Below are 24309 nucleotides of genomic sequence, written 5' to 3'. Positions count from 1 at the left end.
TAAGAGTCCTCAAAACAAAAACCTAAAGTACAGTTGTAAATTCCTGTTTGGTTTTATTAAAACCTGCATTTTAAAATATTTTGTGTTAATACCCTTTTTATTAAGGACAAGAGATGGGCAAGGAACACACTGAAATTCCCATTACATACATGGAGTAGGTTTTGAATAATCTACTGTATGTTTATTAAAATGTGATTGTCCACCCTAGATCAAAAGACTACAGACTGGATCACTGACCATGCAGTGAATTCTTCCAGAGCAATAAACAGGACTGGGGGATGACTGCAGCTACAATTCGACAAAGAACACACCAAAGTGACGTCTACAGGTGAGGGAATCTGGATGCCCTCTTTGCCCACTCTACAATAATATCTCAGCAAACCCCTGATCTGAAAACTGAAGATTCACTGCTGCCTACTGCACTGTGTACAAACAGCAAATGAAGAATAAATGCACTTGAAATATAATGGAGAGGGTGAGGTAGAAGGTGTTACCTGTTGGAATGTGAGTGATTCGCACTGCACTATCTGTGGTATTCACATGCTGACCTCCGGCTCCACTAGCTCTTTTGGTTTCAATTCGCAAATCTTTAGGGTTAATTATTAAATTAATCTAACAAGGATAAAAAATAAAAGTCAACTATAGATATCATTAAGCTCAGAGTAAACAAAAATAATACAAGTCAATATTGATACTGGATTAACACTTTATGGGCATATTTATCAGTCAGTGTCTAGCCCAAAGTGTCAAAATTCCAAGGTAATTTTATAAAACATTTTCTGGTTTTAAACCATGTGATAAATAACTTAACTGCACACACACAACCTCATTCTATAATCTTACATTTAGGCGCTAAGGAGGAGATTCTATATATGGTGCCTAAAAAATCATTGCTGAATTCAGTTCCGATTAAGCGTATTCTACAATCGGTGACTACATTTAGGCGCCGATTATAGAATACACTTAGTTCATATTTCAGTGCCTAAATCTATGCGCATCCATTTTACACAAATGAAAACTTGGTGTAAATCGCTGCGCTTAGATTTAGGCACACTTCGCCATATTCTATAACTAGATACGTACATTTTTAAAAACCCACGAAACGCCCATAACCATGCCCCTTTTTGCCTATGCACATTAGAAGTTAGGTGCACTGAATTACAGAATGCGCGTAGTGAGTTGTGCGCCTAAATTCTAATCAGTGCAAATTAATGCTTATTATTTGCTTGTTAAGTGCTGTTATCAGCACTCATTAGCTTGTTAAGTTTTGTGCATTGTTATAGAATCCGTGCCAATTATGGCGCAGAACTCTAGGCGTACTATATAGAATCCAGGTGTAAGGGCCTTATTCTATAAATGTTCCTAAATTTACAAGCATAGATTACGCTCGTAAACTAGGAGCATAAAATTTAGGAGAATAACCTTTATAGAATAAGGCCCTAAGTGCCACTTGCATGCTAAGATTACAGAATACTAAAACTTATGTGCGTGAATGTAAGATTCACTCATGTGACGGCTGGCAACTAGGTGGTATTCCAGAAACTTAGAATGCAACCCTATAAGTGTGCAATGGCAAAGGAGGGGGTGGGGGGGGGGAGGCTTATGTCTGAGGGAGACGTGTGTGGGTGGAGAATGGGTAAGGCCCACACATAAGTGCATAATTTAAAGAATACTATGTTACATGCTAAAATCAACACTTAAGCCTCCCTTTTACACTGAATACTTGATAGTGTCTAAATGATAGCATGCAAATGTCAACTTGCGCTCTATTCTATAATGGAATCTGGGTGCCCAGATGCCATTATAGAATTTGCACTCTACATTTTAGCACTCAGATTTGGCCAGCCTTTGTAGAATTTCCCCCTACATAAGTATTGCCATACTGGGACAGACCAAAGGTCCATCAAGCCCAACATCCTCTTTCCAACAGTGGCCAATCCAGGTTACAAGTGCCTGGCAAGATCCCAAAACAGTACATTTTATGCTGCTTATCCTAGAAATAAGCAGTGGATTTTACCCAAGTCCATTTTAATAATGATCTACGGACTTTTCCTTTAGAAAGTCATCCAAACCTTTTTTAAACCCCGCTAAGCTAACTGCTTTTACTACATTCTCTGGCAACAAATTCCACAGTTTAATTACATGTTGAGTGAAGAAAAACTTTCTCCGATTCATTTTAAATTTACTACTTTGTAGCTTCATTGTGTGCCCCCTAGTCCTAGTATTTTTGGAAACAGTAAGCAAGCGATTTAGGTCTACCTGTTCCACTCCACTCATTATTTTATAGACCTTTATCATATCACCCCTCAGACGTCTTTTCTCCAAGCTGAAGAGCCCTAGGTGCTTTAGACTTTCCTCATAGGGAAGTCATCCCATCCCCTTTATCATTTCGTCGCCCTTCTCTGTACCTTTTCTAATTCTACTATATCTTTTTTGAGACGCGGTGACCAGAACTTGAACACAATATTTGAAGTGTGGTTGCACCATGAAGTGTTACAAAGGCATTTTGTTTTCCGTTCCTTTCCTAATAATACCTAACATTCTCCGAGGACAAGCAGGCTGCTTGTTCTCACTGATGGGTGACGTCCACGGCAGCCCCTCCAATCGGAATCTTCACTAGCAAAGGCCTTTGCTAGTCCTCGCGCGCCCATGCGCACCGTGCATGTGCGGCCGTCTTCCCGCCCGAAACCGGCTCGTGCCGGCCAGTCTTCTTTTGTCCGCGCTCAGTATGGTCGTGTTACGCCGTTCGCGCCCCTTAAGTCGACCTCGCGCGTCTCTTTTTGACTTTCGCTAACTAAAAAAAAAAAAAGGATTTTGGAAAAGGACCTTTTCGGTCTTTTTCCCTTTCCGCTATCTCCCGTAAGTTTTCTTTCGTCTTCGGGGTAGGCCCTTTTCAGGCCTTGGGTCGAATTTTTTTCTTCCCCTCTTTTTGGTACCTACCGCAAATACGAGTTTTGATTTCGCCGGCATGATTTTTCCGCCCATGTCATAGAAGTCTCCCAGCGGCTTCAAGAAGTGCACCCAGTGCGCCCGGGTAATCTCACTCACTGACAGGCACGCGTCGTGTCTTCAGTGTCTGGGGGCTGGGCATCGCCCGCAGGCCTGTAGTCTGTGCGCCCTTTTACAAAAGCGGACTCAGGTAGCGAGATTGGCCCAGTGGAACGTTTTGTTCTCGGGCTCTTCGTCGGCATCGGCACCGGGAGTATCGAGTGCATCGACGTCGGCAGCGTCTAGACCTCCGTCCTCGGCCGCGACTGCATCGAGTGCATCGACCCTCTGTATCGGGGCTGAGACATCGGAAGGCTGCGTCGGCGTCGGTGGTACCGGGACCTCCACTTCTGCTGATGTCGTCGGACGGTGATGCTTTGACTGGAGTGCAGGTGAGGGCTGTCCATTCCCATGCTGGTGGCGGTGAGCCTTCGGGTGGGTCTCCCCCTACCCTGAGGGCTCCTGCGGTACAGCCCCCCCCGAGACCGACCTTCTTCGGCCTCGGCCCCGAGGAAGCGACGGCTGGATTCTACGTCCTCCTCATCGGTGCCGGGAAGCTCCGGTGACATGCTTCGTCCCAAGAAGTCGAAGAAGCATCGACACCGGTCCCCTTCCCGTATCGGCACCGAGAGCTCTGGGTCGCCCGAATCCACATTTCTAGTTTAAAAGGTTCTATCTTTTTGGCTGGTGCTCAACACAGGGAAACCAAAGAAACATCTGCAAGGAAAAAAAACTCTTAACTTGTACCCTCTTCTCACAACAACTAGAACCCATAGGTCAGAAGTGATCTGAGCCCACTCCTTGGCAAATGAGGACACTTCTCTGTTGAGAAGTGACTCAACATTTTATTGGGGACCACTAGATGTTCTTGCAGTCTTCTGATCCTGGAAACCTTGCCAATTACTGACAGAAAAGAATAAATTCCTATTCTATGGCCAAGATTACTAAGAAAAAAACTGACCTGTCTGATCTGTACCTTCTTGCCTCTTCGAAGTGCTAACTTGCTGCACTCAGGTGGCCAATCCTCTAGTAACGTATGTGGCTTCATCTCTGCCAGATGGTAATATTTTCCAAATTCTACCCTTAAAAGGTGGTTTCTCTGATCAGGTGAGTCTTGGAGGCAGTATTCACTGACCAATTATGCAACCACAGGATTCTTCTAGCAGAGACGGAGACTGTCATCAACATTGCTGAAGTCCTGATGATAGCACATAGCCATCAGCCACATAGGCCATACCAGATTCCAGGCAAGCCTTTGGGCTTTGATCTTTTGACAATGTCCCCAGCTCACTAAATCCATTACAAACATGTATGCACCACAAATCGCCATCTGCAGACTCAAGGCAGTGACTTCAAAGGACTGTTTGACAATAGACTCAAGTTTACAATCCTATAAGGGCCATACCACCTTCCACCAGGATGATCACTGGCACTAGAGTATCTACCTTTAGTAATTTCATTTTTTCTTTTTACTCAGGTAGAAGATAAAGCTTAGGTACAACTCTTCCCACACAAAGGCCTGCCTCAGGATAGTCCTACTCCACTTGAATTTCTGGATGAATAGTAAAAGCCTTGGTGGGTCTTTGAATCCCTTCAAGAATAGGATCTCCAGAGAAACCCGACTCTGGCACAAAAGGCTCCACAATACTCAGTGCTTCCAATACTTGCAAGGTCATCCCTGTGAGTTCCTCTCTGTGGAAAAGACATACTGCTGTGGGATCATCTCCTTCCACTGCCACATGGAGAGGAAGAGCCCAAGCAAAAAAAAAAAAAGAGATTCTCTGAAGTGACAGAAAGAAAGAATATACTGCCCTCCTGCCAGACTGCTGACAAAAGGATACGACCAATTTTCCTTTCATTTTATAGTTTGCTCCATCCCTTTTGCTCCCCAAGGGATAAAGAGACAAATCATTCCCCATATAGGTCCTTCCGGAGTTGCCCCCTTACAGCAAAGTGCCCACATTAGGCACTGTACTGTCCTGAGGCATGGCTGGAGTTGGCTCTACATTTAGAGCAGAGTGTTATCAATTCCAAAACTGTCACTGGCATTTGAAAATGAATCACCACTCTCACCTCCTTCTGGAGTTCAGTTGTCAAAAAAACCCCCAAATCAAAACAGAGCCAGGTTGCAACATACCAAGGCCATGCTATTGTCAGTACAAAAGAAATTAAGGTGGGAACAGCAGCAACAGAAAGGTGTAAGCTAAGTGCAAATAAAATAAATAAAGTGCCTTTCACTGCAGTATGCTAGGCCTGACTACGGCCTGCGGATAACTGCAACTTACTAAGAAAAATAAAAAAAGCTGCAAAGTTTCCAGGTGCAGTCCAGAGCTGTAACTGAAAACTGAAAAAAAAAATACAGCTTCTAAATGCATTACTCCCAGAGGCGGGAAGGGGATGTTAAAATTATAGGTTGGTTAAGGAGCGCCTTCCTGCTCAAAAACTCCCTCATATGCAGACTGAATAGAAATTCACAAAAATAATTATTCCTCAGAAATCCTTTGGGTTTTTTTTTAAACAAAAGGAGGGCAAATCAACACTGATGGAGGCGAACTACTATGGTAGGGGAGGGACCTGGACTCCTCCAGATATACCCCAAGTAAAGGATGCCCTGCATTCTTGTCCATCAAAGCTCAACTGGGTGATCAGTTTTCCATCTGGGCCAAGGAGCTACCTCACCAGCCCAGGTCTTAGCTGTATGGAATGCTCTTCATCATTTTCGGTACACAGAGAATACTGATGAACTGTGGCTGCTCAGTGCCTTTTATAGTGAGTGCACAACTTGCAGCTCATAGTACTCTGTCCTCATCTGATGACTGACAAGCACAATCTATACTGGACTGGTCTGGTTAGGATGAAGTGTGCACATCTTCTCAGGCAACTAAACACAATCCCTTTTAGGGTACAATCCTGATCTTGCCACCTCTAGTCCAAACACCTCACAATTCTTCTTCGTTTTCTGTATCTCCCCAGCCCTTTCATGCCTCCTCTCCACCATCCTTCTCAACAAAACAAGCCCACTTAACTCTCTTTGATTACCACTGTTCTTACCTTCTCCCCTTTATCCAGCCCTGCCAAGTTGCTCCTTCCCAGCCCACCTTACTGGCCAGTCAATCAGGTACTTGCTACATAAACATCTGACTAGTTAATGAATATCAAGGACAAGCCAGAAATAAGCCAGTCTGCATGGGACCCTTGCAAAGTTGCCACTGGGCGGTATTCCCGCCAAATTGGACAGGTTCCCGTGATCGCCTGTGGGATTTGTTTTTGAAAGCCGCGGGTTGTGGGGTTTTGGGTGCCTTTTATCCCCGCGGCTGCGGTGCTTTTTTGCCATCGCGGCTGTGGGCTGCTCTCCCCCCTTCAAACTGAACCAATAGGAGGGCGAAGGAGGTGGGATCTGGTCCTTGTACAAATGGCTGCCCACGCACCACATCGGCGCGCTCGCTCAGTAGACTAGACACTCGTGGTGGACGGACGCCGGTGGTGTCTGTGCTGTGGTGGCCGGCAGGTGGGAGACTGTGGACTGTGCCCGCTGGACTCGTTCATTGCAGGCACCCACCATGGCCCCCTCCCTAGGCTAACAAGCATTTTTTTTGAACCTCTCCTCTCATGTCCCACAGCCTGACCCCCCCTCCTCTTCCTCCACTCCGAGTCCGGACCAGTAGTTCTATCCACATTGTTCTTTAGTGTTGGTAGCATTTTTATTTGATCAGGTGCTTAACAATCAGACTTACTATTTATAAGTACAATTTTTAAAAAAACATTAATTAGGTTGAAACCTGGGAGAATTTAACATCTTTTTTTGAAAATAATATTATGCTGATGATTATGCTGTTTATGATAATGCTGCTGATGGTGCCAACTAAGATTATGCTGCTGATTACAATATCAATATTCACATCAACCTTTTAATATTCATATTGATCTTATTAATAATTATGTTTACCTTATTAATATTTATATTAATATCTGGCTATTTTCACCATCTGGCAACACTAGACCCATGTCAGTTACCATCTGCTGCAGCCTTCTATGTCCTCCTAGACCTATCATCCGATTGTGGGGAAAAAAAATCCAGTCACTCCAGGCAAGCAGATTTTTCAAATCTTGGCAATTACTAGAAAATGTTTCAGACACAGGGCAGTCTGCCTTAGAAACAGTAACAGACCAGTAAACACAGTAGTCAAAAAGATGTTCTGTTTTAAGGTTGTTTCAGTCTTGTGGTTGGAGTTTGGTTTTGGGTTTGATGTCTTAAGAGCAGCAAAGACAGAGATAGAGCAGGAAAGGGGGTTCAAAATAAATATACATGAGTTTATTCTGCTGATTTGGATTGCTGCTTATTTTAAACAAAAATAAAGACATAAAAAAAGAGACACATAAAAGAACAATCAATCACATCAATGTTTAATTCTCTCAAACTCAGTGTCCCAAAAATTCAGGCTTGTGGTTCATGAACAAAATATAGTGACTTACCTCACTGGGTTGGGGCAGTATTGCTACAGTCATTGTACTGGTGTGAATACGGCCTTGCTTTTCGGTCTTTGGCACTCGCTGAACACGATGTACTCCCCCTTCATATTTCAAATTCTTATAGGCTTCACAGCCCCCTATACTAGCAGCAGCTCGCCGCAAACCACCTAAGTACAGAATGACCAGAAGGAAAATCTTCACCTGTAATATTTTAAATTAATATAATACACTGTTTGAAAATAACTACATCAGAAAAAAAAATTTCTATATTAGGGAGGGAAGAGATGGACAGAAGGGAGGTCCTCTCACCCACACACAAATTAGAAGCATCTAGCAGATACAAGGAAGGCTATTCTATAAAGAAAAAGTAGGTGTCTACTTTCCTTTATAGGCTAGTACCACCACTGAGTATATATAGTGGCCTAGTGGTTAGAGTGGTGGACTTTGGTCCTGGGGAACTGGGTTCGATTTCCACTGCAGGCACAGGCAGCTCCTTGTGACTCTGGGCAAGTCACTTAACCCTCCATTGCCCCAGGTACAAATAAGTACCTGTATATAATATGTAAGCCGCATTGAGCCTGCTATGAGTGGGAAAGTGCGGGGTACAAATGTAAATAATAAAAAAAAATATAGAGGCATATTTTCAAAGCACTTAGCCTTCCACAGTTCCATAGAAACCTATGGAACTTTGGAAGGCTAAGTGCTTTGAAAATATGCCTCATAATGTATGTGGCTAGGCGACACTACTTATGCCAGCCATAGTGCTGATGTAAATGCTTGTGCCTAGATGCTGAAGATATGCATGTAACTTATAGCGTTCTGTAAGTTACAAGTGAGTCTCGCCCAAGCCCTGCCCTAAACCCACCTGTAAAAACATATGTAAGATATGCATGCAATTACAGAATAGTGCATAAGTGGATTTTCAGCATTTACATGCATATGTGCACACATACACATATATATGTGCTGGTATTTTAGTCACATATGGCGGTAGATATTCAGCCAGTGGTGGTCAGCGTTTTGCTGACCTTCTCCAGCTTTATCCCTGGATATACAATGCTGGGCAATGTCCAGGCACTGGCATTGAATATCTGGGCATACACTGCCGGATAAAACTTATCTGGTTCAGCGCAATATTCAGAACTTAACTGGTTAAGGCAAATAACAAAAAGACAGGCCTGTGTTTTATGTGGTCCTAATTATACAGTTACTTTATCCAGTTAAGAGCTGAATTTGCCCCTGGACTACCCACAAAATAGCCAGTTACAGCTTAAGCACTAACTGGGTATATTCAGTGGCACTATCTGGATAAGTACTGATGAATATTCGCAGTTAGCTCCAGACATGCGATATAAACAGCCAGGAGATGTTACTGGCTGTTTAAACTATTTTTAATATCGACCCCTATGATGTAACATTAGCGTCCTCTTTAAAGAATTACCCCCATGGTCGATACAGATGCGTATTTTATAAGAGGCTTGAGCATGTAGTGTTTTATATGCTCAAGTACGCTCTTATATAATTGCCAAGGTATGTACATGTGTTAAAAGTAGCATACAGAAACTATCCTCTGTTTAACATGAGAAGGAAGAATTATCAAGTGTCTATATGTTTATGTAAGAGGGATAGGGCAGTATATGTAGGGTGCAAAATTTAGTTATTTATTTGTTGCATTTGTATCCCACATTTTTCCACCTATTTGCAGACTCAATAGGAACTGATGTGTTTGCTGAGGGGGAAAAAGGATGCAGCCTCAAGAACAAAGCCCTGGAATGAGTCTTGGGGAGCCAGGCCTATGGAAAGGACCTGCTTTACCACATCAGGCTTACCCTATCTGCTAGAGGTAGAGAAATACTGGAGAATTCCATGTTGCATCAGTCCTTATACTGGTGATGTCACTGGAATAGTTCATTATTTCTACATCCATCTGTTGATAGGTAGACTCAAACCACTTGTCTGGATTGGTCTAGCAGAGACAAAAAAAAAAAAGGAAGTTGCTTAAAAATAATTAGCACAATGTACAAGCCTATATGCTAGCCCTGCCTAGGTGCAGCGTTATATAAAGTTACCCTCCAATTAACTGTTAATAGCTTTTAACTTTAAACAATTTTTAGTGGAAAACCTCTCTCTTGTGCTGTCATATGGTGCAAAGAGGCATCCCAGGTAGCCAAAAAAAATACTTTTTTTTCCCGCTTGAAAAAACCTCTAGCCTCCCTCACTTTAGAAGTCAGAAGGAGATGCATCTGACTTCACCATCACCAATAAGAAAGGGGCTCAGGCAATGTTCCAAGAAAAAAAAGAATGCCCTTTCATGCTACAAGGCTTATTTTATGAAACAAAAGTGTGTCCCCTTTATCCTTTCCACAAAAAGCCCTTGTCTTGTCTGAAAGAGACAACGGATCACCCAATATTTAAAAAACGTATTTGTTTAGTAAAGCCTATCCCAAAGACCACAATACTCTTTAAACCCCTATTTCTGTTATTTTTGATTACCTGCTTTTTGCCTTATGTCTGCTTCCCTTTTGTTGCTCCTGTTTTCCCATCCGTATTCTCTTATTTAGTTGCTTACGTTATTGTATTTGTTACTTTTTAAATAACTATTACATCCTGCTGTATTATGTAATTTTCTTGTAACTTTGTTAGCCACATTAAGCCCACAAAAGCTGGGGAAATGTGGGATACAAGTGAACCAAATAAATAAATAAATAAAAATAGCTGTTCCGGGGAACCCACGCCACCCCAGAATGTTAGTCATATACCTCACCACTGAAATCCAGAAACAATGAGTCTCTGTACATTCCCAAAAAGAATGATAAAAGGTATTCTCTGTATTATGGCACTTAACACACATTGGGGACCCAATCCCACCCGATTTGAATAACTGCATTTGCGTAAAATGAGCCTGCCGTGAGTGGGAAAGCACGGGGTACAAATGTAACAAAAAAAAAAAAATGCTCTGCAGAGCATTTGAAAGTAACACTCTCGGAGCTCAGTACTAGTGATAAACCCAGGCAAACCTTTAATATTATTCAACAATTTTTCCAATCCTCCAGCCCTTTGCCTATATCCAATTCCCATCTTTGTCCTACCCCACTCAAATCCTTCCCAGACTCCAAAGTACAATGAGCTCTATGGATACCTGCAATAAATGAATCGTGTTGAAATTTGTTTAAAAAAGCCCTTATCTTCATTCACATATGACAATTCAGGAGATCATGGTCCAAAGACTGGATGTAGTGGTGAAATCTGGCTATAAGTAAATCTATCCCCCATCTAAACCCTATACGATGTTGGAGGTTCTTGAATGATATTGACTGTTAATATCATAGCATTGCTTCATTTTCAGTTCTTGATCTATTTGCTTATCAAGCACCTTATGTATAAAAGATTTTTTTTTTTCACAGATTGGTGGAATACAGTTTTACAAAAACAGTCTCCTAAGTAAGCTTTAAGTCACACATAGACCACCAAGAGGCATATTTTCAAAGCACTTTGGGAGGCTAAGTTCCATAGGTTTCTATGGAACTTTGGGAGGCTAAGTGCTTTGAAAATGAGCTTGATAGTGTATTAATTTTTTCATGCTGTAAATTTAATGCTGTGAATTAGTGACAATTTCAACCAGCTGCTTCACTTTCTAACTTTTGTTTTCCTGATTCCTGAGGGAAGGAATGCTACAAGAAAGCAAAGATGTCAGGCTGGATCCAAGAACTCTTTCCATAGCATACCACAGATCAATCCGGACACTTGTGGTTAAGTCCCTCTGCCAGCAGGTGGAGAAACAGAGAATTTCAGAGGTTTGGCATATATGGTAATGTGCAGCCAGCTTAACCTCAGTATTCTCTCTAACAGGTGGAGGGTATATAATGTGCAGCTCTGGTTTGATTTGGCTCCTGGCTCATCTCTCAGGTTCAGTAGAGCCTGGATTGGAGTTCAGGTTCCCTGTCTTGGGTGTTCAGGGTATACCTGATGGGGCCAGGTCCCTCCTTTCCTACCCCAACCGACCCCCTCGATCTCCCTTAGCTCTTCTTGAGTTTCTTTCATGCCCTGCCAATGGATTTCTGTCTCCAGCCGGCTCTCCTGCCTCCTGTATCCCCATAAAAACAGGTAAGCGACTGTAGAGATTGGCAAACTCAAAGTAGTGTATTTAAAAAAAAAAAAAAAGGGGGGACCAAGCAAGGCAGCACTGTTTGGCGTTAGGATCGGCGTGGGGGGGGGGGGGGGGGGTTGTTTTCTCTTCAACGCTTCTCATGTCAGCATCAGAAGTGAAGTGCTGCTCCCGGTGTGGGAGCCGGAGAGCAGCATCTGGAGGGTGCGAGCCTTGTGCAAACCAAGCCGTGGTGGATTTGCCATGATCAGCGGTGGGGGGAAGCCCGAGTTCGGGTGATCAATCAGCAGCATCAGGTCCCGTTTTGGCGGGAGCCTTGGCCCTTACTTCAGCACACACCATTTTCCCCCTGCCTATGCTGGCTTCGCACGTGGCAGCAGAGCAGCCACAGGGTGAGCACTTTCCTGCCCTGGAAGAGTCCAGAGTGCAGGGGGAGCCATCTGAGTGTGCAGGGGGAGATGGGGGTCCCGGTTTCCCCAGAATTTGTGCTTCTAATGCACAAAGCCTTGTTGTTGAAGCGCTCAGGGGCTCCCCAGCTTTCTGATTTTTCTCCTGTGCCAGAAGCACTGCCTTTTCAGCAGCCCCCTTTGCTCAAGAGACTGCGATTTGGATGTGGTTTCCATTGTCTTAGATGCATATGACGGACTTCTCTCTGGGAATTCCACTACTGAGACCTCAGATGTCTTGGAAGAGGGTGAAGTACCGCCGGAGGGGGATGACCCCCACAGCGGTGTCTCTTTTTCGGAAAGACGAGCTTCCTGCCCTTATTGTCCAAGTGCTTGAAGTTTTAAATATTTCTTCCCCAGTTTCTGCGGTCAGTCCCCCATGCACCACTTCTATCATGTCAGGAACCAAAAGCCTCCCTAAGTTGTTCCACGTTCATGAGGCTATGAAAGTCCTCATTTCAACACAGTGGGACATGTCAGGATGTGGCCTGAGGGTGGCACGCACGACATCGCGCCTTTACGCTCTTCCTGAATCGGATTTGGAGTCCCTGAGATTCCCCATGGTGGATTCCCTGATCACTGTGGTCACTAAAAAAAACCACGCTTCCAGTGGAGGGGGACATACTACTACTACTATTTAACATGGCTCTTAAAGACCCGAAGGACCATAAGTTGTAGTCTTCCTTCAAAGTGTGTTTTGAGGTGGTGGTGCTCAGTCTCCAGGCATCCGTATGTGGGTCGTATGCCGCACATGCCTGCCTTTCATGGGTTCAAAAGGCTTCTTCCGCAGAGGAACTTGTTAGTTTCTTGCCGGCCCTGGAGTTGGGCTTGGCTTACTTGGCAGATCTGCTTTATGATCTGCTTCGAGCTCTCACAGCTCGCTACTGGATCTGGCTGAGACATTAGGCGGCTGATGTGGCTTCTAAATCATGCCTTGCGAGATTGACTTTTTGGAGGAAGCTGCACTTCGGAGAAGATTTGGAAAAGTACCAGCCTGGCCATTCTGGAGCCTTCCAGAGGCCTCGTTTTGCGCCAAAGTCACAGTCCTTTTGAAGAGAAAGCCACTTGACTACCTCCGGATCTACAGCACAGCCGACTTCTAGAGCTTTCCAATGATGGGGCCCTGGTCCATCCTCAGTTAATAAATGGGGGATAGCTGTTCCGTTTTCTGGGGGAATGGATCAGGGTAATTTCAGACGACCGAGTCTTGGAGGTCATCCGAGATAGCTACAAACTCTAGTTTGCCCATCCTCTGGTGGATTTTTTTTTTGGTGTCGCCCTGCAAGACTGCCGTCAAAGGGGTGGCAATCAGGGAGACCCTTGCCAACTTGCTGCATCTAGGAGCATTTCAGCCTGTACCACAATCGGAGTTAGGCCTCAGTCATTATTCCATTTACTTCATGGTGCCCAAGAAGGCCGGCTTCTCTCGTCTGATCCTCGATGTCAAGGGCGTAAACAAAGCCTTGTGGGTTCGCCACTTTCAGATGGAAACGTTGCAGTTGGTCATTACGGCGTTTCAGCCGAGAGAGTTCTTGACCACCCTCAATCTCAAGGAGGTGTATTTGCATAATCCTATTTGGCCTCCTCATCAGCGTTTTCTTCATTTTGCAGTGCTCAGTCAGCACTTCCAGTTCTAGGCTATGTCCTCTTTGGCATCCAGGACATTCTCCAGGGTCATCGTGGTCGTGGCAGCCTTCCTCAGAAAGGAGGGCGTTCAGGTCCATCCTTATCTCGATGACTGGCTCATTCGGGCGCCATCTTATGAGGAGAGTAAATGGACAACAGAGTGGTTGGGCTGCTGCACTCCCTCGGTTGGGTGATCAACCTGAACAAATGTCACCTGTCTCCCTCGCAGTCTTTGGAATACCTGGGAGTGACTTTTGACACACAAGGGCGGTGTCCCTTTCAGCAGCGAGCTGGCTGTGGCTCCAAAGTCAGCTGGAGAGGCAACTGCGAGTTCTGGCCCCTGGGCATGGGATTTTGTGCAGGTATTGTGCTCCATGGCAGCCACGTTGGACGTGGTGCTCTGGACCAGGTCCCATATGCAGCCCCTGAAGGCGCTTCTACTCAGCCATTGGTCTCCTCTGTTGGAGGATTACCAGTTTCAGATTCCGTGGACTTCACATGCCCATTTGGCCATGTGCTGGTGGTTGACCTCTCAGAACCTGGCAAGGGGTGCTCCCCTTGCGGTGCAGGATTGGATGGTTGTTACCACGGACACCAGCCTCTCCAGTTGGGGAGCGCATTGCCTCAGTCAGACAATCCAAGGGACTTGGTCCACAGTGGAGGCGTCCTGGTCAATTAACTGCTTGGAGTTGCGAGTGATTCCCTTGGCGATTGGGAATTTTCTTCTCATCTTGCAGTTGTCCCCTATGGGTCCTTTCGGACAATGCAATGGTGGTGGTCAACAGACAAGGGGGCAAAAGGAGTGCTCCTCTGGCGGAGGCAGCTCTGCTCTGTCTTTGGGCGGAGAACCACTTGTCCCTGCTCTCAGAAGCGCACATTGTGGGAGATTCCAATGTGCACGTAGATTTCCTCAGTCGGACCCAGCTGGATCCGGGAGAGTAGGAGCTCTCGCAGCAAGGTGTTTGCTCAGACTATGGAATGCTGGGGAGTTCCGGTGTTCGATCTGATGGCCAGAAGGGCCAACGCGGAAGTTCCTTGCTTTTTCAACAGAGGCAGGGAGTTCAGGTCAGTCGGGATCGATGCCCTTCTCCACATGTGGCCCCCGGGTCTCCTGTATATGTTTTCTCCCGTAGCCCATGATAGAGAGAGTAGTGGGGCGGAGTGCCAGGCATCCAGGTCTTGTGATTCTGGTGGCTCTGGACTGGCCCCGGTGTCCGTGGTACGCAGATCTCGTCAGGCTCCTGGACAATTGACCGCTGCGCCCGTCTCTGTAGCACGGTCTTCTCAGTCAGGGATCCATCATAATTGAAGATCCCTCCCCCTTTGGTCTTATGGCTTGGCCCTTGAGAGGGCACATTTAAGGAGGACGAAGTACCCTGACAAAGTTACTACTACTATGCTGCAGGCGCAGAAACACTCTAATTCTGTTGTGTACGCTCGAGTTTGGCACACCTTTGAATCTTGGTGTTCTTCGGCGGGTGTTTCAGCATCCATCCTTGCCTTTTGGGGGCCACCTTCAGGGCTCCTCGATTGCTGCGTACCCAGATATTGTAAGTTTTCTTTGGGGGGGGGGTGAACCATCTGTAGCCCCCACGGTTGCCTGTTCTTCCATCTTAGAACATGAAGCTGGTAATGCAAGGGCTGCAAAGGCCTCCGTTTGAGCCTTTGGGTCGTTTGTCCCTAAGAACCTTACAGTGAAGACAGTTTTCTTGGTTGCAATCGCCTCCGCCAGGAGGGTGTCGCAGGCTTTGTCCTGCAGGGATCCTTTTCTCCATTTTAAGGAGGTGGGTGTTTCCATTCAGATGGTTCCATCCTTTTTACTCAAGGTAGTGTCGCGTTTTCATCTTAATCAGTCTCTGGTCCTACCAGCATTTCGTCGGGAAGACTATCTTCCAACTTCCGAGCACCGAGTTCTCCTTTGTTACTTAGAGTTCACAAATAACTTCTGTCATTCGGATCACCTTTTTGTCCTCTTTGCAGAACAAAAATAGGGAGAGATGGTATCAAAGGCCATGGTAGCTTGGTGGCTTTGGGATGCAGTTAGTTCGGCTTACATTGCCATGGGTCAGTCTCCCCCTTGTGGGTGCAGGCACATTCTACACGAGCACAAGCTACTTCTGCTGCTGAGTGTCACTTGATGTCATTGGAGGACATTTGCAGAGCAACCACATGGGCTTTGGGTCATACCTTTACCAAACACTACAGATTGGACATGGTAGCACATCAGGATGCAGCCTTTGGAGCCTCAGTCCTCACTTTGGGGGTGGCACAGTCCCGCCCTTCTTGAGGGCTGCTTTGGTACATCCCACAAGTCTCTGGATTGATCTGTAGGATGCTGTGGAAGGTAAAATTAGTCCTTACAAATAATTTTCTTTCCATTAGTCCCAACAGATCGATCCAGAGGCCCACCCTTCATTCCATGCTACCCTGTTTTATTGTTAGGAATGGTTTATGATTTGGGGTTTTGGTTTCAGACAGGTCCCTTCATTTGGTCTGTGTTTCAAAAAAAACAAACACACAGCTCCAAGTTGGGATATACTTCTTACAGAGTGCAATGCTGGTGTGTTATCTCCCGCGAGAGCAGTTGAGATGTTCACTTGGATTTCTGGAGGCAGGAAAGGGTTGATGGTTGGATTTCTTTTCTTCCACTGCTTTAGTATCGACCATATTGAGGTTAAGCTGGCTGCACATAAACATATATGCCGAACCTCTGAAGTTCTCTCTTTCTCCACCTGCTGGCAGAGGGACATAATGACAAGTCTCTGGATTGATCTGTTGGGACTAATGGAAAGAAAATTATCAGGTAAGAACTAATTTTACCTTTACTTTGGAACACATCAGCAAGCTCAAGTTATGCATGTTTGACTCACCTGTTACCCAGCGCCTGCTTGAGTCCACCTTGCACTCCCAACTTTAAATGAAGCTAATCCTGATTTACTGACCTAGTTCACTGGGAAAATACTCCAGGATTTCAAAGTTCCAGTTTCTGTAGGCAGCATATTGCTCATACATGGTGAACATCTCTGCAGTGAAGAGCATGGCTTCCTGTCCTCCCACTCCAGCTGTCAACTCCAAGATCAAATCACTGTCATCAGCTTCATTAGGAGGGATCAAAAGCGAGAGGATCTAGGCATGCACAAAGTGACAGGGCAGAACCTTTAAAGAGTCTTTGCATAACAAAAATATGGCATTTTTATGCATTATGGTGGCAATTCTACAAGTGGGTGCCTCCTTTTAAGCACTCTGATGCCACATGGTGACGGTCTATTCTATAACAGCATCTGGACTGCCAGACTCCATTATAGAATACGAGCATAAACGGGCACCGATGCACCATAGTACCTGCAGCTATACCATGTATATGCATTTTGTAAGTTACACGCATTTCTGGAAGCCTTGCCCACGCTCCTCCGTGTATGCATGCCTTGTAATTGTACACTATAGCACTTGCATGCACTCTCATAGAATGGCACTTAAGCGCAGAAGTGCTCATTTTTTCTACATTTCCATGCGCATAGGGACATGTACCCGTAAGAGCCTAATTATAGAAATGTCTTTCATGAAACATTTAAGTAACAAGACTTTTTGTTCCCTATAATCTCACTTAACTGTAGAAATGTTTACACAATATTAACAGGTTGCCAACTATTCCCCATGTGAAAGGAATTATCTGAAGGCATGTTGTCCTCTACTTTAAAAAAAAGACATCAGTAAGAGCATTATTACAAAATTCCACATTAGATGCTAGCTTACCAAATAATTATCAGTCGATTTCTAATTATTGAAGAGATTGTACATGACTAATTGACTGATTTTCTTGATTGGATAAATTCCAATATGGTTTTCATTCAGAACACAATACTGAAACTTTGTTGATCTAGATGCTGGATTTAGTTTGTGCTGGTTTTGATGAAGGTTCCAGTTTTTTGTTGGTATCTTTAAATATTTCGGCTGCTTTAGACACTATTAATCATAACATCTGACTGTGACGTCTCCAGGCATAGGGATTACCCAGACCATACTCCACTGGTTTGCTTCTTTTCTATCCATAAGACAATTCTGTGTTATGAGAGGATGAGACCATTCTGCACTGATGGAAAGTCTCTCAGGTCTGCCCTGTAGGATATATTGTTTAATATCTTTTAAAAGCCTGTGAGGCATATTTTCAAAGCACTTAGCCTTCCAAAGTTCCATAGGTTTCTATGGAACTTTGGAAGGCTAAGTGCTTTGAAAATATGCCTCTATGTGGTTTACTGAGTACTGTGGGATTAGACTATAGAATTTATACTAAAAAGACATTCAGTTCTTTTTTAGGTTGGGGCACCCTTACTCTAAGTCCTTAGATTTTTTTTTTAAAATCTTTATAATCAGAAATTTTAAAATTACAACAAATTAAACAATGTACAGGAATAGAACATTCTTACGTTACATTAGGAAGCCTGGACAGTTTTGTGGGTGTCCAGTAAGCTTTATGCATAGTGAAGAATGATGATTGTGTGAAAGCCACTGATAAAGTTGGTCTAAGTGTTTTGAACCATAATTCCTACCAATTTATTGAGTTGGGGGAAATGTCCAGGTTTTGTTCACATGAAGTCCAGGTTGACTTCAAGTGTGCTACTGGAGTGAGGCTCTGCATCTCGTATAATTTTGTAGACTTTAGAAGCTGTTTCTGTTGAATTAAGTAGCATTTGAATGTCACTGGATAGTAAACCAATGGATGAAGGTTAATGTTTAAAGTTGAATATGAGTAAGACTGAAATCACGATTTTTTTCTAGCTACCCAGTGTTGGCTTTTCCAAAGTCTTGTATGATTGCTGGTGTGGAAATTTGGTTTGTGCACAAGATTAGATGTTAAGGTGCTATGCTTGACTCAGCTCTAACTATGCCTGACCAGGTCAGTAAAATAATTAGGACTGTATTTTACAAACTGAAAGTTGTTAGGTAATTGAAATATTTTTTTTTTAACTACAATGGTAGTGCAAAGTACCATCATGCCTTATTTTGATTATTGTAACGGTTTATTGATAGGTACTCCAAAGTGCTACTTAAGATCCTTACAGATCGCCCAAAATGCTGTCACGTGTGATTTAGGGCTATCTAGGTATGATCATATAACTGCGACTCTAGTAACATTGCACTGGTTGCCAATTGACTACTGGATCCACTACAAAATTTTAATGATGGTATTTAAAGTACTGATCAACACTGTTGCTTCAGTGGTTCCTGTCTCCTTGCACCTGCACCAGCCCTCCCATTCACTGCAGTCTTCTACAGCTAATTTACTGGACGTGCCTTCTTATAAAATGATACATCTTGAAGAATACAGGTCCTCAATATTTTACATAGTGGGCCCAACACTTTGGAATGTGTTGCCTCCCAACGTATGATCATTAAGAGAGCTGAAAGATTTTAAGACTGCCTTACTTTATTTCACCAAGCTTACCAGCTGGCTTGAATGTTATCTGGTATGGTGTACAGTAACAGAAGTATCAGTCCATATACTGGCAGCTTAGGTTATTTGTCTTATGCATGTATTTTATGGTTTGATTGTTTTTTATTGTTTTAAATGTGTCATAATATTGTTATTTTATTTTTGTTTTTACTAGTATAGGTCATATAACACTGGAATTACACATGTTGGATTGTTCTCTGCCTAGAATGACAGAGACAGTGAAGAATACAAATCTTGTGATATAAATAGTCAAAAGAGCTACAGTTTAAAATTTGTTTTGAAATTGATAGATAATCTCAGAGGATATTCAATCCAAGAAGCAATGTGACATTTTTATATGGTCTTGGCCCATTGGAGCTCTTAAAAGGAGTAGAATAGAGAGCTGCATGGCAAATTACCTATCCTTTCCTTGTGCCATGGCAATTATAGCACTAAAAAAATTAATGGAAATGATCGATAGCATTGAAATCCCCATAAGCACCAAAAGGGGAAGTTATCAACATGGGCTACTGTTAAGTTGGGTTATTTTAGCATAGGAGATGGGCGGGGATGGAGGAGGCTCCAGTGGGGATGGGTGAAATTTCTGTTCCCGTGCAACTCTCTAGAGCAGAATTCACAGAAAATTAAAAAAAAAAAAAAAAGATGTATCCTGCCCATACCATGCATGCCCTACATTACGACAGAATAAATAATTATTTTTGTTTTAAACAAAATAAAAACAAATCTTCAGTACAACTAAATTTCAAAGGACAAGAAACATGATTTTCATACAGGGAGCAGTTAAGTACAGTAATGGCTTGGTATTTATTTGAAGAACAGCAATTAGGAAAACAACATTGAAAATTATTTATTCACAATCACTCCTCCTCCTTCTCATCTCAGAGCCTGTTACACCCCCTTATCCACAAGACTGGCAGAAGAGAAATGTACAACCTACTACAAATTCTCTATCACTACCCTCTGCTGAAGATGAGAAGGGGGAATTAGTGACTGTGTGTATTTACGTAAGGGGGAAAGTGAGTATGTGTAGGGCACAAGGTGGGGCTTGATGTAGTATACGGATCCTATGTATATGGGTGTGTGTCGGGTGGGGGTATTTATGAAAGCAATTCTATAACAAGGTGCCTACATTTATCTGCATGTGTAAAATTACAGTATATTAGCACTTTTTTGCAGGTAATCTTACGCAAATCCTTGCTGTGTTTATTTTATTAAATTTATCATTTATAGTCCACCTATACCTAGGTAGATTACAATAAAACACACGGGTCTATGACTGATGTTAACTGCAGACATTTAAATGCCAGATTACTCTAGTATCTAACAAAATCCAAGTGCCCAGATGCTGTTATAGAATAGGCTCTCACCACGCAGCACTGGGTACCTACATGGAGGTGCCAACTTATAGAATTGCCCCCTATGTGCAGGTCTACAGAAAAGTACGCATGTATGTGTGACTTATGAAGTATGCAGCTTCAGTTCTGTATTCTCCTGCTGTACTCTGGACTAACCTGCTAGGATGAGGAAGTGCTTGTTTTGTAACATGGTGCGCTTAAATTCTAAGTCGCATATTGGCCATAGGAGGGGCGTGGGTGTTTCTGAAATCTACCAGTGTTGTTATAGGGGAGGCACTGTCTTAACCCCTAGTTAGGTATGTGTCCTTTTGGGTTGATAATCAGCTTCGATTTACAAGTACTCACTAAGGTGTTTAAACATAGATTTTCTCACTCATATTATCCACACCATGTTATGTTATAAATACTAATAATGTTTACAATAGGTAGTGCTTTCATATTGATTTGCTGCTCGTATATTTGGTGTATCTTCACTTGTTTGGCACCCATTTGTATATGCTTTGCTGCTTTTTAAGTTTTGGTTTTATACACCTTTTAGTTATTATGATTTTATGCATTATTGTTGCATGTTTCTGAGTTTTTTTGCATATATGCACATGTATTTTAATTTTATATTTTAACTATTTTTATAGTATTTAAAAAATATTTTATTTTATATGTACGCTTAATTTAATAGTGTGTTGTAAAACCCCTGATGCAGCCTATTTGGCAAAATGTGGCCACGTCGGGTCTTTTTCAAAAAAGGTTTCTCTGGACTCCTGGTCTGCTCTGGTTTCTGTTCCTAACAGGATAGTGTGACCAGATCTTCTACAAACCTGTCTGCCACACAGACTTCCCCCCCCACAGTACCTGCATTTGTTCAGGAATATCTTCATGAACTGCAGAAGAGGCCATCACATTTTGGCCAAAATGAGCCAGCCTGCAACACTCAAGACATTACCTCACTGGCCTGTGGTGTGGGGGGGGGGGGGGGGGGGGAGGAGGAGGGAGTACACAGATGCTTTAGAACCATGGTCTCTAGACAGCTACTGCGGCTGCCTCTCCTTTATATACCCCCCTCCCCCTGGTTTAAAACCTGCCATTTGACTGGCTCTCTCAAGCTTTCAATAGTTTAAATTAAGTTTCCTGCTTCTTATTTACGAAAGGGAGGTGAGACAGCTGGTGATTTGGTGATTTGAGCCCCACCATCTAGTCCTCTGGGCTATATTTGACCTCTGCTTGAACTCCACCAAACAGCTCTCAAGCTGTTTCCTCGTAGTCTAGTCTGAAATCTTGGTGCAACATTCAAGAACATGCCACTATCTGCTGGAAACAGATGATACTAACTTACAAGCTGCACAGCTTCTTACAGCAGTGATATCATCGGTGGAAACATTGTGGTTCTCTATCATCATCTGCTAGAAAGGTGGCACAATATCTGGAATAGTCTTGCAGAATCACAGAATTCATTTCTAAGCTGTTAGAACTGTTAGAGTGGAGGAGTAGCCTATGGTTAGTGCAGTGGACTTTGATCCTGGGGAACTGAGTTCGATTCTCACTGCAGCTCCTTGTGACTCTGGGCAAGTCACTTAACCCTCCATTGCCCCTGGTACAAAATAAGTACCTGAATATATGTAAACCGCTTTGAATGTAGTTGCAAAAACCTCAGAAAGGCGGTATATCAAGTCCCATTTCCCCCTTTCCCTTTTCTCTAGAGAAATCAATCATATGACAATGTAACAAGTAGCTTCACTTGTTATGTACGCTTCACTTGTTATGTACTGGAAAAAGTCTACAGGAGGTAGAGAAGCTCATATTGCAAATTTCTTCCACACTTGTGCCTAAACCAATATGCTTTTTAAAGCAGTTTTTGAGGGCACCACTTCTCAGATGAGTGATGAATTAGGTCTTACCTGCTAATTTTCTTTCCTTCAGTCCCTCCAGACCAGTCCAGATGCTTGGGTTATGCATTCTCACCAGCAGAAGGAGATTGATAACCTTTGACTTCTGACAATCCTATAGGCACCCTGTGCAGTTGTATATCTGTTCCAAAGTCAAATGAAAAGAACTAAACCTGTTTCTCCCTTTGTACCTCTGTGTTTTCTCTGAGTTCGTTGTCGTTTTTTTTATTTATTTTTTTAACATTTGGACATTGGCAACAGGTAAAGAAAACAATCCTTGAATTCTCAAAATATGTTATTAGTTCTAAAATCTTCTGCCACATTTACTGTCACTCTCTTCCCCAAACTAAGAATTACACAGACTGGTCCAGAACCTGCCCTTGGATGATGGGTGGTAGTCTGGAGGGACTAAAGGAAAGAAAATTAGCAGGTAAGGTAAAACTTAATTTCTCCTTCCTTATCATCCCTCCAAACCGATCCAGACATTTGGAAAATACCAAAGCAGCGACTCTTAATGGTAGGGCCCTAATAAGCCCATAGCCAAAACACCATACTTTCTCCTTCTATTACATAGCTTCCCACTATTCCAGAACCTGTGGGATGTTTAAAAGCAATCCCTAGGGTGGGTGGGATCCTGTCGCCGCCGCCGCCCTAAGAATCAATGCCCCAAAACTAGTTTCTGAGTGCGCCGCAATATCCACCCTGTAGTGCTTGGCAAAGGTATGCAGTATCGACCATATTGCCATCTTGCAAATATCCGCAAAGCAGTAAGGTAGTCTCCACCCAGGATGTTACTATATGCCTCGTAGAATGAGCCCGCCTCTTTGGGGCAGGAAAGATCCCCCCTCTTTCCTGCCCACTGCTGCTGATCCGTTTGCTGCCGCCACTTCATCAAAATGGCTGCCGAGACTTCAAGCTGTGGCCTCGAAAGATTTCCGGGAAGTCTCGTGAGGCCGCCGCTTGAAGTTTCAGCAACCATTTTGATGAAGTCGCAGCAGCAAACGGATCAGCAGCAGTGGGCAGGAAAGAGGGGGGGATCTTTCCTGCCGCAAAGAGGCCACTAGACCACCAGGGTGCATTGAGATACGTTCAGGGTGGGCGCCCTGAGGCGACGAGGACGCCCTGAGGCAGGGAGGTGAAAGGGAAGGCTTGCCTGCACTTCCACGGGAACCCCACAGGACCCTCCAATCCATGAGAAGGAGGGGAAAAGTCCTCCAGCTGCCTAAGTGGGTCCACTCTCCTCCTCTTAGGTTGCTGTACCTCCTGAAAGGGAAGGAGCCGGTCAGTCAGTTGTTGCCTTTTGAGCAAAAACTCTGATGAAGTAATACCACAAACTTAGGGGAGAAAAATGGGATCTCCCCACGAAGAGAGATTAGGCACCAGCAAAGGAGGAGAATCCCCCCGAACCAGATGGAGTGAGTGAAGACACTACCATGGTATTCAAAATGGTCACAGCAGCATTGCGAGTCACGGCTGCTGCAAGAGAGCCCGCCAAAACTGCCGTGTCGGCCTACGCCGTTTGCACTGAGTTAGGACCCGACTCCGGTTCCGCAGGGGTTGCACATATGGAACACTCCCCTGAAGCAGTTCTCTGACTCCCACACCGGGAACATTATTTCACATGTTCTGCTGCCAACGGGATCAAGGTAACAAAAACACCCCCCAGCAAGCTGCTACTCACAGATCAAGAGCAAACTGCTGAGCTGAAAAGTCCAAGGCACAAGGGAAGAGCTCCCTTAACTCCATACTTTATCCTCCAGAAACGCCAAGTGGAATTAATAATTTTTTTTTTTTTTTTTTTGCAGAGGAGGCATGAGACTGAAGACAGAGGAAGGCAGCAGCTATGCGGTGAAGGGGGAGAAGGGAGGGACCTGGACCACCAGGTTTAAACCCTAGCTTTTCAGCAACTCAGACCTCAAGATCCAAAACATTTCCAGAAGGACCCACCACAGAATCAGTCACAGAGCTGAACAGGAGTGCCTATCTG

The 24309-nt window shown here is 43.9% G+C and overlaps 1 protein-coding gene across 2 annotated transcripts in view; it reads right to left on the bottom strand.

Annotated features, from left to right (window-relative positions):
* MTRF1L (mitochondrial translational release factor 1 like) overlaps window positions 1-24309 on the bottom strand; it is a 72401-nt gene that overhangs the window by 36499 nt on the left and 11593 nt on the right. For both annotated transcript variants that reach the window (XM_030195506.1, XM_030195507.1), the window contains exons 3-5: window positions 16578-16761; window positions 7462-7625; window positions 495-612 (exon numbers count right to left, since the gene is read on the bottom strand). In XM_030195506.1, coding sequence (XP_030051366.1) covers window positions 495-612; window positions 7462-7625; window positions 16578-16761 — 466 coding nt within the window. The remainder of the gene's footprint in view (window positions 1-494; window positions 613-7461; window positions 7626-16577; window positions 16762-24309) is intronic.

The sequence above is a fragment of the Microcaecilia unicolor genome, chromosome 3 (assembly GCF_901765095.1).
Source record: "Microcaecilia unicolor chromosome 3, aMicUni1.1, whole genome shotgun sequence".
In the NCBI taxonomy this organism is placed as follows: Eukaryota; Metazoa; Chordata; class Amphibia; order Gymnophiona; family Siphonopidae; genus Microcaecilia; species Microcaecilia unicolor.
This window is presented reverse-complemented; position numbering and strand designations above follow the sequence as displayed.